Source organism: Micromys minutus (assembly GCF_963924665.1).
Source record: "Micromys minutus genome assembly, chromosome: 2".
Classification (NCBI taxonomy): domain Eukaryota; kingdom Metazoa; phylum Chordata; class Mammalia; order Rodentia; family Muridae; genus Micromys; species Micromys minutus.
This window is the reverse complement of record NC_137971.1, coordinates 82148472-82165671: the sequence shown is the minus strand read 5'-3', so window position 1 is coordinate 82165671 and position 17200 is coordinate 82148472. Positions and strand designations below refer to the sequence as shown.

The window sequence follows — 17200 nt, the reverse complement described above, 5'->3', positions numbered from 1 at the left end:
ATAGGTATGGTATATTTAATCAGACATACCAGGGTTACATCAGTACAGAACTTTGTACTTGCTTTTTCCTTTGTCCAGATTCTCTTTTCTCCCCCACTTTACTTAGGTAACCTCTGTTCACTTTTCAATACTGATCCAGATATGATTCCCTTCACTTACCCTCACATCCTCACTCCTTACATGCTCTTCCTATGACAGTCTAGGGAGGTAGGTGCTCTTGCTCTGGCCTTTCCAAGTGCAAAAACCATACTGTAACTCTCCATCAAAGATTCTATTACTATTATCTTTAGTAGTTATTTTTATTCATCCACATTCTACTAGACTGTGGATCATTATCATTATAGTATCTTTGTTATCAGGGACCAGGCACTTAATAAAAGTGCATCTATTAACGATGGGATATTAAGTGTTTGTGGAGAAGGGTGCTACAGAGGAAGTAAAAGAAGTGAAAAAAATTCAAGTACACAGATGAAAAAATTAGGGAGAGAACTATCATAGAGAAGAGATACTGACAGCAGGAGAGACACACAGTGGGGTCATTCTGAAGACAACGATTTTTTTTTCAATAGTTGTGAATACTTTTAACTAAGTTTTTAATGTGATGTACTGTCTTTTAAATAGTTTATGTGCATACTCTCTTTTCCCTAGAGGTAGCTATAACTCTGAGGGAGCTACAAAAAGTATTTATAGTCTATTTGATTTTAAATATAGTATAGTAACTATTCTGCAAATATATACTTGATGAATTAAGAGTAAGTAAGGGGCTGGCGAATGGATAAAATAGTTGTCTCAGGACCAGAGTTTAGATCTTTTTTTTTTTTTTTTTAAGATTGATTGATTGATTTAATGTGAGTACACTCTTCAGACACACTAGAAGAAGGCATCAGATTTCATTACAGATGGTTGTTAGCCACCATGTGGTTGCTGGGAATTGAACTCAGGGCCTCTGGAAGAGCAGTCAGTGCTCTTAACCGCTTAGCCATCTCTCCAGCCCCAGAGTTTAGATTTTTAATACCCATTTAAATGTTCAGTAGGCCTGGTATCTCACCTGTAATCCTAGAAATAGGAAGCTAAAGATGGCATACATGGAGCAAGATGGCTAGGGGATTAGCTTTGGTGAGATCTGGGATAAGCTAGAGATGCAGCCTCAGTGAATAAGGTGGTAAACCATGGGTCTCCACATGTATTTACATATATGTACTCCTACATATTACATGCCCCACACATGTAAACATGCATACATATATGTATAGCACATACACAGTCACGTTACAAAACAAAGGAATAAATAAAAGGTACACTCTATTATGAGAAGGGTATTAGCTGGAAGAAAAACAGACTGCGGGACAACAGGTAGCAACAGAACCCATTTTTAATATTAGCCCAACAATGTATTAGGCAAGAATCCATTAGAAAGTTATGATTATTAGTCTGAGAGAGTGTTATTTTCTTAGTAGAAGGGGTCAGTGCCATATTGAGCCATGTGATATCTCGAGCACAGGAATCTTAAACAAAACACAGAGAGTTCAGATGCACAAGGCATTTTAACAGTTGGGTAGACCTTAGTGCTAGAATGTTTCAAATATTGCTTGTATGGACACAGTGGTTGTAGTAAGGTAACAACCTGTTAATGATAAAAGTGTTCTTAGGCACTAAGCTAGCTTTTAGGGTCAGTTTTAGGCCCTGAGAATGAAAAGATCAGGACAGGTTGCTCCAGAGTTAATGAAAGTATTAGTGGCTTATTGGAGTAGGTTCTCCTTTAAGGGATACAGAACAAAATTCTTACCCTTTGTATTAAACTATATATAGCAACTCTGGGTATCTGGAACTTGACAAAGACCCCATTATTAGAAAAATATAACACATAGGGAGATGCATTGCTTCAGAATGACTTAGGAGATGAGTGGTAAGCACCAGGATTCCATGTCATTGATCAAACTAAAAAGGGAGCATAGTCGAGAGACAGGGGTCAAGGGCAACTTGGGCAAAACAAGTCTTGGATAGAGAGTGCTAAGAGAAGTTAGTGTACATATCAGGTCTCTGTGACAACATATAACAGTCATATGTTCTTGAACTTAAAATGGGAATTAAGGAAATCTATTCTTTGTTTAAATTTGGTAGAAGGATAATTAATTTGCCCTCTAAGAAATGCAGCTCAGGAATCTGACGAAGACTATAAATAGAGAAAGGAGTTATCATAAACATGGCTAGCTCATTCTTTCTGTTAAGTAAACTTCTGATCGTCTTGTCACAATCCTTACAGTTTATTTTTGAATCCTTAGGTTCTGGGTTGGTATACAGAGGGATGTGCTCCATCTATGGGTTTTTGAGAAAGTTGGGCTTTTAGACCTACAAAGATTTTCACGACAGCTAAAAGATGTTTAAAGAACTGCAGAGTAAATCAGTTTTATAAATTGGCTTTTAATTCTATTTCCTGTGCAATAGATCTTTGTACAGACTTCTTCATTTATCAACAAAGAAAATGTGGTTAATGTGTGTGTGTGTGTGTGTGTGTGTGTGTGTGTGAGAGAGAGAGAGAGAGAGAGAGAGAGAGAGAATTTCTGTGTACAGTATTTAAAACATATATTTGTTGAATTTAGCTAAAATGAGTTCCCTCCTTTCATGTCTAGTAGAAAAAAAGACTCTGAATTTTATCATTTAGGACATTTGGGTAACCACTAGAACACTCTATTAAATATTCTTTTCTTCATCCAAAAAAAAAAAAAAAAAGCCAATGAAATTCTGGTCTTTTCTCACATTTGTCATATTCTTGTGTTAAGTTTTCAGTGATTTCTATTATGTGTGTAAATTTGAAGTATATATGAAAATGGTCTGCTTTAGGTCATGGCTGTGGGCTGGGATTAATTGGTGAAAAATAGGCCTGCTTGTGGGATTTACCACACAGTAAGGTTTCTGATCTCCCTGGAAAAATGTGGAATTAGCTTTTTAAGAAAAGCAGGCCTGTCATGAGGTTGAAGGGAGAGTTTTGGTGGAGGGAAACAGTTTACACTTTCTAAGGCAGTTATGACTGGGTGGATTCCAGGACAATCCCTTTCGTTCAGCAACTTTCTTCAACTTTTAAGTCTGTCTTTACTAATATCACTTCTACAGTTGTCTTTCCTAGTGTCACCAGTTTCACAGGTCTTTTCCAGAAAAGGTAACTGGCTTCTTTCAAGGCTAACCCAATTCAAGTTGATGGCATTAGGATCATGGGACTCCCCTCCCTCCTTTCCCTCCCCCAGAACACACTGTTGCACAGAAAAAAAAAAGTCTCTCACTTGGAAAGAACTTTTGGGACAGCAAGTCTCTCCTGTGGTGTAGTGACAGGAGTGTAAAGCAGGGCATGTCTGGCAAGGATGCCAGACACAGGACTAAATATTAGTTCTTAGCTTCACTGAAGAGGCAAGACATGCTTGCTATTAGCCCATCCCTCTTGAGCCCCTGAAGAGCTTCAAGGCCTACTGCTGGGTACCACATCTACCTTGCTTTGGAAGCCAGACTTGACTGACAGTGTTGTTTCATTCTTGTTGAGCCTCAGTGTTGTCTGAGTCTCAGGCTTCATGTCTCCATTCTCACAGTCTGAGGGCACACCAGGAACCCACTCTCACCTCACTAAGGCACTGCCTTTGGGGTCCAGTCTCCCCAGGACCTCCAGAGACCTGACTTGAGTCGTTCAGGGATGTATGTGACTTACCACCAAAGTGGACTGTGCTTGGGGCGTCTCAGGACTGTGGTCAGTCCTTTCCATCTGCCCAAGAGCTCCGGGGTTAGGTGTTCCAATCTCAGCCTTCGCGCTCTCGGTGGCCAGAGCGCGCTCCCCGAGGGGTCCGAGTCTGGCAGCCTGACGCGACGGCTGTCTCCCGGGAGGGAGCAACCGGGCCGCGGGCGCGCGCTCACCCGCGGGGTCCCGGGCTGCGCACCCTGACGCGGGCGGCTGCCGCCGGAGTGGCGACCGGCCGAGTCACGGGAGCGCGCGGGGCCGCCGGCGGGGCGCGCGCCCGGCAGGGGCAGCCGCGGGGGGAGGAGCGCCCGATCGCGCGCCCAACGGACCAGGCTGCGGCCGTGAGGTAACTGTTGCAGCGCGCGGGAGCTGGGAGGCGACGCAGCCGTCTCCGGTCCAGAGCCGTGCCTGAGGGGAAAAGGGAAGAGGCGTCCGCGGCGGCTCCGGGGACACCGAGAAGCCCCTCTCGCCGCTGTCCACGGCCGGCATGAGGAGGACGCCGCCGCCCCTCAGCCCGCGCGCTGGGGATCCCGGGCGGCGGCGGCGGCGGGCGCAGCCCTGACCGCTCCGCGAAGCTCGGGGCGCCCGGAACGCCGAGGGCGCGGGGTCGGCGAGCGCCAGCGGCCTCCCGGCGGCCCGGGGCTATGAGGAAGGAGGAGCGCGAGCGGGACGCGCCGGCCATGAGGTCCCCGCCGCCCCCGCCGGCCGCGGCCGCCTCGCCCCCCGAGAGCCTGCGCAACGGCTACGTGAAGAGCTGCGTGAGCCCGCTGCGGCAGGACCCTCCGCGCAGCTTCTTCTTCCACCTCTGCCGCTTCTGCAACGTGGAGCCGCCGGCGGCCTCGCTCCGCGCCGGGGCACGCCTCTCGCTCGGCGCCCTGGCCGCCTTTGTCCTGGCCGCGTTGCTGGGCGCGGGGCCCGAGCGCTGGGCGGCCGCGGCGGCCGGGCTCCGGACGCTGCTGAGCGCTTGCTCGCTCAGCCTCAGCCCGCTCTTCAGCATCGCCTGTGCCTTCTTCTTCCTCACCTGCTTCCTGACGCGCGCGCAGCGCGGCCCGGGCCGCGGCGCCGGCTCCTGGTGGCTGCTGGCGCTGCCCGCCTGCTGCTACCTGGGCGACTTCGCGGCGTGGCAGTGGTGGTCGTGGCTGCGCGGGGAGCCGGCGGCGGCGGGCCGGCTCTGCCTGGTGCTGAGCTGTGTGGGACTGCTGACGCTCGCGCCCCGCGTGAGGCTGCGGCACGGCGTCCTGGTGCTGTTCTTCGCCGGCCTGGTGTGGTGGGTGTCCTTCTCCGGCCTCGGGGCTCTGCCGCCGGCGCTCAGGCCTCTGCTGTCGTGCCTGGTCGGGGGCGCGGGATGCCTGCTAGCCCTCGGCTTGGACCACATCTTTCTCGTTCGGGGAGCCTCACCTTCCCCGCGCTCGGCGAGTACCGCGGATGAAAAAGTGCCGGTGATCAGACCCCGGAGGAGGTCCAGCTGCGTGTCGCTGGGAGAAAGCGCCGCCGGTTACTATGGCAGTGGCAAGATGTTCAGGAGACCGTCGTTGCCTTGTATTTCCCGAGAACAGGTAGGGATCTTGGGCGGGCATGGTGTGATAAGAGAAAAACGGGGTGGATGAGAGGAGCGCGGGTGGATCGCTTGCGTGTCCCCCGGAGCAGGAGCGCAGCTGTTTAAGAGCCTGGGCTCTCGGTGGAAAGCAAGGGGCAGGAACCTGTGTTCTGGGCTGGAATGGCCGCCCCAGTATAAGGGGCAAAAAGAAGCCAGTGGTTTTTTTAAACCAGTGAGTGGAAAGGAAACCATCCACTCTCTCTCTGACTTGTCTTATGCAGGAGGAGAGTTTTCAAGAATGAGGTGACTGACTTAAGGTTTAATAGATTGGCTACTCCCACTTTGGACATACTAAGCTCCTACAAATAGCATTTTGGTGCATTTATCCGATATGAAAATGAGGATGGCTGCCTGGAGATGACAAGCTGCCTTTAGAAGTGTGCATGTAGATTTTTCCAGGCTCCTCATGAGTGGTGATGTGGGAGGACAAATGAATGTTTTCATAACTCAAAGAACAGAAATGAGCTTCGGGATTGATGATACAGACAGCAGTATACACTAATGCAATTAAAAATGTTTTTACAGACCAACTCATGGGTTGTGTATTTCTTGCATAATTAGGAGAAAGTTTTAGCAATTTAACCTTTAAACTAAGTAATGTGTGGAAAGATGCCCAAAACATTCCCCCCCCAACCCCCATAGACTTTCATATTTTGTTTTTAAAGGCATTGAAATCATCACGAGGGAATGAACTTGTGTCTGTATTGCATTGGGAAGTCCACCTGGTGTACACTACCAAGAGATCCTTTAAAGTATAGCTACTCTATTGGACATTTACTGAGTACAGACCTTTTATATTTATTGTGTCAGATTTTTCCATGAACTTTTTCATGGGTTGGGTAACTTTAACACTGGCTTAGACAGGCAAGTGTTCAGGCAGACAGCAGATCTAGGGCCAAAAAAAGTGGCAGAGTTAGGTTCTGATTAGAGTTTTTAATTCTCAGAAGTGTGTTCTCTGCAACTTAGTGGGTAACTGTAGGAACTTTATGGAGGATTGTATATCCTTAGGTATAAGATTTTGCTGATTAGTGATATTTTCTCATACTGTGACCCAGAAGACAGGAAACAAATGTTTCTTGTCTTAAACACTTTGAGGCACTGATCTGTTACTTGTGTTCCCTTCAAAAGAATCTGTGAGTCACTACATAGATTTTATGGCCTACTAAACACTGATCTGTATATAGTATATGTAACACGGCAATATTTTTCTGCTATTTTCTTTTCTTTTTTTGAGACAGGGTCTTGCAGCATATTCTTGTCTGGCTATCTTGAGTGGGCCTTGACCTGGAGGATCTTCCTGTCTCCTGCTCTTGAATGTACCACTTAGCTTGGCTTTAGAGGCCACTCTTATGCTCTGCTATTATTTGGCCAGATGCTAGGAAAAACAAACAGACCAGTTACACCTTTAGTTTTCTCAGTTCATTACCAGCAATAAGAGACAATGTTTACGATAGAAGATTTGCTATCATCTGGCATCAGCTATTTTCATAGATTGGAATAAATTTGACTTTTATGCGACTAGATTGCAATTTTAACATTGGGAGAGTCCTGTAGCATAGGTTTGATGATTTTGTAGAGGGTTTTCAGGGAAACATTACAGTTTAAATATTTTGGTTTCAATCTATTGATTAGTTATGAACAGGTAGGTTCTTCTATTGTAAATTGAAAAATTTTAGTCTTCTTTTCCTAGTGTGCTTTTCTTGCTATCAAAGCATTCCCCCCCCCCCAGCTTTTAAGTACAGTATTATTCCAGGTAATGACACTTATTATTTGTATTAGAAGAAAATATAATTTATGTTTGTAAAGAGAAATGGTAAAAACCGTTTCTCAGCTTTCTTAAAGTATGTGCTAATAATTCAAAAGTGTGTACATGGTTATTTACTAGTGCTCTGAAATGATACCATTTGGACATTTCTAGATAAAAGATATTTTTAACCCAGCAAAGATTATAGTACAAGAATTTTTTGTTTGTGCTGTTCTTGAAGTTTAACATAGAGGATTTGTACTATGTTAGAATGTTAAGAAATGGGTACTTGTATGGAAGTAGATTGAGTGGCTTTCTCATTGTTGAAGTGTTGTATATGATAATTGTAAGAGCATTTTTCTTGTTTCAGAAAGTGACAAGACTTTAGGTGGAACTTGACATAAGAGTGACTGATGTGGATTCAGAGGCAGAGAGGTTAAAGGCCTACGTGTTTAACTTTGGGCACATCAGTGAACTCCTCTGTGTCTATGGACCTGTAGCTGAATTCTATAACTACTGATTCTAAATTAATTTCATTCAGTAATTTTATGCTTCCTTTAGTATATAAGTAAAGGTATATGGAGTCCCAAATGAAAACAAAATAAAAGTTTTATTTTAGTGTTGAAGGTTATTACTGCTATCATATGTATTATTCAAAGTATGATTGGGGAAAATGAACTTATATACATGTTTTTTAGAAGAAAACATTTTTTTTTTTTAAAAAGTGGATTTATTCTTGTGATAAAATTGTTGAAATATTTTCTGGAATTTAAATGTATTAACAGCTTTAAAAATACTTAAAAATGCAGATCAACATAAATGGTTTTATGTACATGAGAATAGAAAGAATAATTTTTTACTTTAAATATTATATTAGGTAACAAACTATAATAATGTCATGATTATAAAATATTTATACATTATTTTTATAATATTTAAATATTGTATATATGTCCATTTTTAATTAAGGCCCTCTTTTCAAAACATACCTAGGATAAAATCTAATTGCTGTTGACTTTTTTTTTTTTTTTGTGGCTTAGTGAAAGAAGCAGTAGGTTTACAGTATACCAGGAGTAGGCTGGAACTAAGAGGAATTTAGAAAAAGTCAGTTATCTATATAAAAGCCATGACAGAATTGTACTATATTTCTATTTCATTTCTATTGTATATTTTACAGTTTACCAGTCAGCTTTGCAACACTGTCATTATCTGTGTGATTACTTATATGTGAGGTTTGGAAAAATGGAAGTTGGTGTGTTATTTTTCTATACCAAAAATACCAAGTGCTTTCTAAATGGTTAGGTAAATATTTAAAAATCTTGTGGCCTTTATGATCATAAATACTATTTAAAGTGTTAATTTTATTTGAAAAAACTGTACATATGTAATGTGAAGACTTACAAAAAGAAGATTTTACAGTGTGATTATTTAATGCTCTCAGGTAATTTACAAGCCATACCTCACTGTAAATTTTTAAAAATAATATTGTAATAGTTTTGAAATTCATTTCATAGCTTTAGTGAGCATTTTAGTCTTTTGTTGAAATTTGTTAGTGATAACCAGACTGCATAACAGTTTTTCCCTCTTGTTTCTGTAAGATGTATGCTGTCACCAGGTATCTTTAAAGAAAATGGAGTTGGCTAGGTTCCTCCTTCTGTTAAATACTTAATGGCTTTTTATTATACACAAGTTTAAGTTCATGCAATTGACCATTGCTTACAAAGACCTTCATAACCTGCTTTTAACCCTTTTTCTTTTTGTTTTAAATTTAATATTATGAATTTATTATTCAACCTTTAGTATTTGTGGACTACCTTCCCTGTGTACCTTTTTCCTTTGCCTTTACATTTCATAATAGTTGAGTTCTCTTTTTAGAAATAAATAGGATTAAAATATCTGGACAGATAACTATTACTTTATATGTAAGTGAAGACTAGCTCTCTACTGTTGCAGAGTTGACCACATTTAAGAATATTTTAATTTTATTGGATAGTAACGTTTCTGTTTTCATGTACTGAGTGACAGGCACCCACAGGTCAAACTGTGACATTGGCTTTCGTTGTTCTGAGGCTGACTTCCCCAGTGATTTGACTCATCTCTCATTCTCTTCCACCTTTCTTTTCATTGGGTCAGCCTGTTTCCATAGCACACACTCCAGGCTTTCTGCATCCCTTCCAGAGCAAGGAAAATCGCACATGCAAAGGGTTATTTTAGTGTAAATGTTTATATAGATGACGTAGGAGAAATTTAGATTTTAGTTGAAATCTCATTACCTAAGGAGAGAAAGGGAGAGAAGCTGAATCTTAGAAGAATGAAGAGATTGGGTTCAGGCTGTGCTGTAAGACATGGTGAAAATGGGGCCTTGAACTTAGATCTTACTCCACCTAGACTTCACAAGGAATCCGTCTACCTGCAGTCCCAGTTTTCTAAAGTTGCTGCACTTAATTTTCCAGGTATTTCAAATTATGTGATAAAGAGCAATGTCCTTAGTTATACAAGGAGAACTAATGGGAGAGACAGGAGGGAGAATTAGGTGGGTGTCTTGAAAATTAGAGTCCGGGGCTGGAGAGATGGCTCAGTGGTTAAGAACACTGACTGCTCTTTCAGAGGTCCTGAGTTCAATTCCTAGCAACCACATGGTAGCTCACAACCATCTGTAATGAGATCTGATGCCCTCTTCTGGTGTGTCTGAAGACAGCGACAGTGTACCATATACATAAAATAAACAAATCTTAAAAACATTTAAAAAGGAAATCAAAATCCATGATAATATTAATGAAATTGGTGTTATGTATCTTACTGTCAGGTTGCAGCTAGTCTCAGGCTCAGGTGCCATCAAGGCCAGCTTTGTGCTATGTCGTGGGAAAGGAGGGGAAATGAGAGTGGAAAGAATGGAAGTGAACTGACCGGCCCGCTGTGCCAGAAGGCATTTCATTTAAACAAAACAAACTGAACAACTGTGGTAGCTAAACAAAGTTTTGGGAAGCTGGAGTCTGTCTGTGGGTGCTTCTTGACAGTTTATAACATTGAGCTGGTATTCCCTTGCTACATACAAGCAGATCTAGGCTAACTTAGATGTTAGTTGGAAGCCAGTTATTTTGGTAGATCTTGAGTCAGAGACTATTTCTTCCAGTGATTTTTTTTTTAATCCCTTCGGTAGCCTAGAACTTTCTTGTCAGCATTAATTTTTCTAGGAGGCATTCTCCATCTTTATAGGTTTTTTTTTTTTTTGGATCACCTATATGTTTGGCTAGTTCTTTATCACATATATTTTGTACAACTTGCATTCAGCACATCTTAAATGCATTTAATTATAATTGATATTTTTAACGTGAAATGTCTTTCACAAAGGAATCTATATATCCATATATTTAAATGGTTTAAGGGAAACCAAACCAAACCAAGTAGGTATTATAGTTGCTGCTCGGTTCCTTTGAAAGCTCTTTGTTCCCATCCTCTTTTTCATCAAATTCTTCCTCAGGTGTTACTCTGTTCATTCCCTTGCATAACTTTATAATCATCTATAAATGTATATATAGACAATAAGTGTAATTTTACTTGCTTTTAAACTTAAGATAAATAGAAATATACTACATGCATTCATCTATAACATTACATTGTGCTTGGCAATTTCTAAGATACATTCATGTTGAAGTGGACAGTTGTAGTTTATTTTTCAGTATTGTGTATTATTTCATTTTCTGAGCATAGTAAATTTTACCTATCTTTTTATATCGCTTGTAGATCCTTGGGTGTTTTTCAGTTTTTTTGCTATTATGAATAGTGCTACTATGAAAATTCTTAATATCTCCTGTTACAAATGTATGTATATAGAAGTAGAATTTGTTGGGTTGCATGACGTATTTATTCAGCTTTACTCTCTATAAGCAGCGTAATAGTACCCAAAGAGGGACTTTCCAGACAAGATCAAGTAAAGAATTCTGAGATGGGGGGGTTGATTCAGGATTATTGACTTGGCCCACTGTATTAGCACAGGTCCTTACAAAGGAGAATAGAGATGGAAGAGGCCAGAGGAGATGGGGCAGTGGACATGGTGCTGGTGTTAGGTTTCAGCTAGTCTGCCTCTGCTAGTTCTGATGTTTTAGGAATCATAAACCAGGGAAAGCTAGCTGGGAAAGAAGCTGGAAAAGGCAAAGGGCAGATTTCCTCAGAAAGAAGTGAATTCCTGCCAACTTCTCCTGTTAGGTCAGTGAGACATGTAGTCAGCCAGATTTTCTTCCTGTATAGCTGTGATACAGTTGCCTGTTTATGTCTTCTAGTTTATTTTGTTACTGGAATGAACTAGCTTCCTAGAGCTCTAGCAATTTAAATGGATTCTATTTCTTGAGGCTAGAAGACCAAGATCAAGATGCCCCCAGCCTTGGTCCTTTCTGAAGACTGTTTTATAACATAATTATGATTTGACATTTTGGGTATGCCAGGCCTTACAGATTCTAAAATGATGAGTACAAAGTACTCCAAGGAGATAACACACTATTAATAAAATACAGATATAAGATTTACAATTTGATATGGCAACTGATGTAATAGGGGTATGAACTAGACTGTCATGCAAGGGACAGCCAACCCACTGTACAAGCTAGAAACCCTTCAGGAAGTATGCAACAATTGAGATTAAACTTCAAAGGAGGTTACTAGATATAATGCAATCAAAATGAATTAAATTTTTTTACCTATATGTTTTTACAAGGAAGTTTTAAAAGTTTCCATTCTAAATACAAAAATAAGTGAATTTTTCATCAACCTAGATTCTGAAAAGTCATATAAGATAGACCCTTATGAAATCTGGTAAGAATGTTCATCATTCAGTAGCTAGTTAAAATTAACAACCAAAGCAGATACTTAAGTTCTCCACCAGAAATGCTAATGTCAATAATACTGTGATAATATTATTATAACAATATTATATTAACATATTATATTATCACACATATATTAATACATTAATAATATAATACATCATAACAATATTATAACAATAATAAAAGCAATACATTTTACCTAAGTCTAGAAAAAAATTATTATAATATGATAGAATGACTGTAAAGTGCTTAACAATGCTGTGAACTAAGCAAGTATTGGGCTCTGTCCTGCAGCTAGAAATAAAAGTGAGAAATTTCTTCAAACCACTTACCTTGTATTTAGAAAATACTGTAAGATGATAAGTATCATTTCTAGTGTAGAACATTACTCTGGGAAGTATTCTAGTGGAAGGGGCAGATGAGACAGCTCGGTCAGTAAAGCTGAAGGGAATGGAGAGATAGCTTTGTCATTAACCACTATTTATAGAATGATTTTTACCTTCCAAAACTGAGTAGTACTCCAGACCTGCTAAACTAATAACTTTCTAGTTCTTTATTTTCTCAGGTCCCCAGCAACCACTGTTTTCCTTGATGTGTCTGGATTTGGTTACTCTAGGACCTCAGATAAATTTCGTGAACTATAGTTGTCCTTTGTGACTGGCATATATATATATATATATATATATATATATAGAGAGAGAGAGAGAGAGAGAGAGAGTGCTTGCAGCATGTCTTAGAATTTTCTTTCTGTGACTAGATAATATTCTAAATGTATGCCAACTTTATTTAATAAATTCATTTGAGGTAAGTACTAGACTAGCATGCTTACACTTTCTAGCTATTTGAATAATACAGTTTTTTTTTAAATGTGGTTGCTTGAGTTTTTGTCATCAGCTCTTTAGGGCATATCCTCAGAAGTAGAACCAGTGAATTCTATCTACTGTACCATTTTCTACAAGTGATGGCCTTATATTATTTTTCTGTGTTATTTATATGATTATTTTAAACTTTGTTTTTGAATTACAGGCAGGTAGCTAGAATTAGAGTAGGTTAGCTTATGAAGTAATGATTTGGGTATCAGGGACTGTTCAAGGGCAGAGTAAATATTGTTTTAAGGTGTATACATGCTTGAAATTGGCAGGAATTAGATAAATGTCAGGTCCCCTGGAACTGAAGTTATAGACAGTTTTGTGCTATTATGGTGCTGGGAATTGAACCTTGCTTCTCTCTCTCTCTCTCTCTCTCTCTCTCTCTCTCTCTCTCTCTCTCTCTCTCTCTCTATCTATCTATCTATCTATCTATCTATCTCTTCAGCCCTTGACAAAATCTTGAGATAACCTCCCAACTATAATAGTCTATTACTTTATTCTCCAAGTCTATGAAAATTGAAGGTTATGGATCGTGTTTGATTTCCTTTTCCTCATTTCTCCTGTATTTCCTTATAAACTATTTCTGACCTTCTCCCAACAATACAGTTTAAATGTCATCTTTCTTTTACTTGTTTTTTGAGATAGAGTTCATGTAGTCTAGACTGACCTTGAACTTGATGGGTAGCCAAGGATGATCTTGAATTTCTGGTCCTCTTGACTCTACCCACCAAGTTCTGGAATAATAGCCATGTCTACTTTCTGTGTTTAATGGTATTTATTGTGCATGGGAAATGTGCCAAGTTTTATTCCAAGTAAGTTTCTGCTCTAATAGTATGTTTAAAATTCTGGGTAAAATACAGTGAGATAACTTGAGGTAGTTTGGGTACCGTGATGCATGGAGAAAGTAGAACATAGTAGTGGACAAAGAAACGCTAAGGCCTGGGTGTGTTGTTTTCAAGTGTAGCTGTCAGGGAAAGCCTCTCTGAAGGGGTTGTGTTTTAACTGACACACCAATGTTGTTCAGGAGCTGTCATGTGGAGGAAGCATTCAGCCAGGCAGAAGACTAGAAAGGCAAAGGTAAAGGTTTCCTGGTGGGGAATAGCTTGGTATGCTTTGGTGTTAGAAAGAAAACGTGAGTTTCTAGGGTGTGTAGGAGAGGTAAGAGTGGGTCTGACCTTGTAGACCATGCTAGTGTTTGCATTTCATTATAATTGAATCCTAACAAGAAGTCACAAGACAATTTTTCATATAATTTATATTTTAGAAAAGCTGTTCTGGCATATTTACGGGCTGTTGACAGAAACCAGCTATAATGAGTGGTAAGATCGAAAGGAGGCTGTTGCAGTTGTTCAAGTGAGAGATAATAGGGGCTTGAACTATCTCAGGTAGTTTTTACTCTCTACCTTTATCTCTGTATATCAATACTTAGGTAGACTATTCTTTTAAAACATAGTTCATAGTGCTGAAAATATTGTTAACATACTTTTCCTTTGAGTTTTATTTGGGTATGCAACTACTATCATCATTAGATTTGTAGTTTCTTAAACATAAGTTAAAAGTCTCATCCTTCTTCCTAATTTATTACTGTTATTATTGCAAGTATCACAAATTTACTAATTTGGTGCTTGTACTGGTTAGTTTTTATTGTCAACTTCACAAGGATTTTTAAAGTTGGGCCCAACTCAGGGGGATGGCTCATGTGCAATTCTGGACACAGATTCTGTTTCTGGAGCCCATGCCTTAAAGAGCATATGTTGACTTAAAATGGTAGAAGGTGAGAACCTTTCTGAAAGTTACCTTTTGAGCTTCACATATGCACATGGCAATGAGAACCTGTACTCTTACATATACAATAGTGAGTAATTAAAAAAATGAATCTCCAAATGTAAGCTTAGAATGTTATATAAATTCCTTTTGGTAACACGATACTTTTATTAAATATCTCCCAGATACCTTTTTTGCTAATAGTTACGTAAATGAATATACTGTGCTGAAAAATGATGTTTGGTAGGTTAAGAGTATTAAAGTGCGTTTTAACTTGTATTTTAAACTTTTGATATGTTTACTATGATCTAACTTCATGGAAAGTTTTATCTATTCATCTGTTCTCAGAAATAGCAGAAGGATATCTGGACAGATCCAAGGATATATAGTAGTTGCTGAAGGAATCCATCGTAGAGGAATTTTTAATATAGATTCATGGCTGCTCTGATTATGTCCAGAGACCTTCTATGTCATTGTGATCTGGCTGGAATGTAGACATGCTACACACCTTTAACTCCTTTTGCTGGAATATAGGCACACCTGTAGCATATACCTTTAAGGTAAATTTTGTTTGTAGAAGGAAACAGCCATGATTGAAAGTAACATCTAATTGAGGGACAGACAAAGTGATGAATCAGAGAAAGATTTGACAGAATGAATCAGAGATAGGATATGCCAAATTCTCACATGAACAGCACAGAAAAGAGAAGTTATTTAAGAGCAGCTCAGGAGAAAGACAGAGAGAGAGAGAGAGAGAGAGAGAGAGAGAGAGAGAGAGAGAGAGAGAGACAGAGAGACAGAGAGAGAGAGAGAGACAGAGAGAGAGAGAGACAGAGAGACAGAGAGAGACAGAGAGAGAGGGAGAGAGACAGAGAGAGAGAGAGACAGAGAGAGTGAGTCAGTTGGTATTCAGGGCTGTGAGTGCAGTGTAGTGGAATTGAGGCAGTTAGATTAAACTAGAACAGATTGTCAGAGTTAGTTTGAGGCTAAGCAGAACAATTCAGTGAGAAGCTGAGAGAAGCCAGATCAAATCACCCAGCTTGAAAAGGAGTTTGACCCAGAACAGCTGGATTGAATCAGTCAGCTAGAACTTAGAAAGAACTAGAAAGGATGAGCTAATTCAACAGTAAGCCTCTGAGATGACAATTACACCAGGCAGATAAAAGTTACATTTGTATTTGATATCTAACATGGGGCCTGAACCTACAACCCTGAGATTAAGAGTCTCACGTTATTCTCACTGAGCTTAAAAATCACATTTATAATTCTTAAATTGAACTGTGATGAGATTAAGGAGCTATGAAAAACATAATTCTGGAATTCCACTTTTTCTATTTTCATTTGTTTAATAAGTGTTTACTTTGCCTCTTCTTTCACTGGTCAGGTAGATCAATTTATTGGTATCTTTAAATTATGATTAGAAAGGTAGAATCTATTCTAATTAGAGTTACTAGTCAGAATTTTTTCATATTATTACATACTTTATTTATTGGATAATACAAAATTTGTAATTGTAATTATATCTAATTTAATATATTGATGAGAATTCATAAGGAACATTTCCACCAAAATCTGCACTCAGAGTTTTATTGCTGTTCTAGTAACTGGGAAGTATGTGTTTTCATTATATCTAAATTATGCTCTTTCTATTAAAGAAATTAAAATTTTCACTTCACTTGTTTTGCACCATGAGGAAGCACAAGTGGTTTCAAGAAATTACGTGTTTCAAAACTTGTGACTGCCTTCTGTGTCTTAAGCAATCTGTTGATTCTTTATATGTGAAATCTTCAGGAAAACAGAGTTGCATGTTTTCATGCTTATTGAAAAATGGACATTGAATCCTAGCAACTGAAAGCAAATAGAAATACGTCACTACCTGTGTCTAAGTGCTGACACTTAAGTCAGCAGTTTGTCTTGTTTAATTGGGAACTCTTTAAGTTGTGTGTTTACAATGGGGTCTTTCATGGGAGCATGGCTGTATGAGTAAATATGCACTCCGTATTGTCTGGGTATGTTCTGTATACACACTTTATGATATGTTATACAGGCCTGTTTATTGGTACTTAGTATTTAGTTTTCTTTATTTTCTTTATCAAGAACATAGTACCATTCCTTTTTGCTAGCCAGCAGTAGGCCATTGACCATATTTCTAATAATGCATCTTTGTGTAGGTCACTGAATATGATTCTGGAAAAGTTATTAAATTGGAACCTTATGGCTGATAAGCCACATGACTTATTTTAAAGAAGAAAGTTTAAGAATTTAGAGGTGGAACAATTTGAGTTTGGCTTGAGTTTGTTAAGGCCTACAATTCAGGTGTGCCCTCTTTCTTAGTAATTATTAACTACTCATTTAAAACTTAACATTGAACATTTAAATGAAGTTGAAGGTATTTCAAATGTTATGTGACTGTTTTTTGTTTTTATTTCTTGTCTAGGTAGAAAAGGCCAATAGGCAGTTAGAAATAGTGTGAGGCAAGAGATATACCTTATTATTTAGTATATTTTATTGACAGCTGTGTGTTTCAAAGATTTTGGCCTTAGAATTTACGCAGAATAAAAGCTTGTTATCTTCTTTTTCTGTAAAGTTGTACTACAGTCACTAGGTCCTAGAAGGGAGGATTGTTGGTTTTGAAAGTTATAGTTGACATTTAAGAATGGGTGAGATACAAATTAAAAAAAT

At 39.4% G+C, this 17200-nt stretch overlaps 2 protein-coding genes across 3 annotated transcripts in view; one reads left to right on the top strand and one right to left on the bottom strand.

Annotated features, from left to right (window-relative positions):
• The window catches only part of LOC308416565 (protein UXT-like), a 115362-nt gene extending 111430 nt beyond the window's left edge, over positions 1-3932 (bottom strand). The window contains exon 1 of the mRNA XM_080911602.1: positions 3695-3932. The gene's annotated coding sequence lies outside the window, so the exon portion shown is untranslated. The remainder of the gene's footprint in view (positions 1-3694) is intronic.
• Positions 3933-4215: 283 nt separating this feature from the next.
• The window catches only part of PDE3B (phosphodiesterase 3B), a 119241-nt gene continuing 106256 nt past the window's right edge, over positions 4216-17200 (top strand). For both annotated transcript variants that reach the window (XM_080912031.1, XM_080912030.1), the window contains exon 1: positions 4216-5277. In XM_080912031.1, coding sequence (XP_080768157.1) covers positions 4366-5277 — 912 coding nt within the window. In that variant the 5' untranslated portion in view covers positions 4216-4365. The remainder of the gene's footprint in view (positions 5278-17200) is intronic.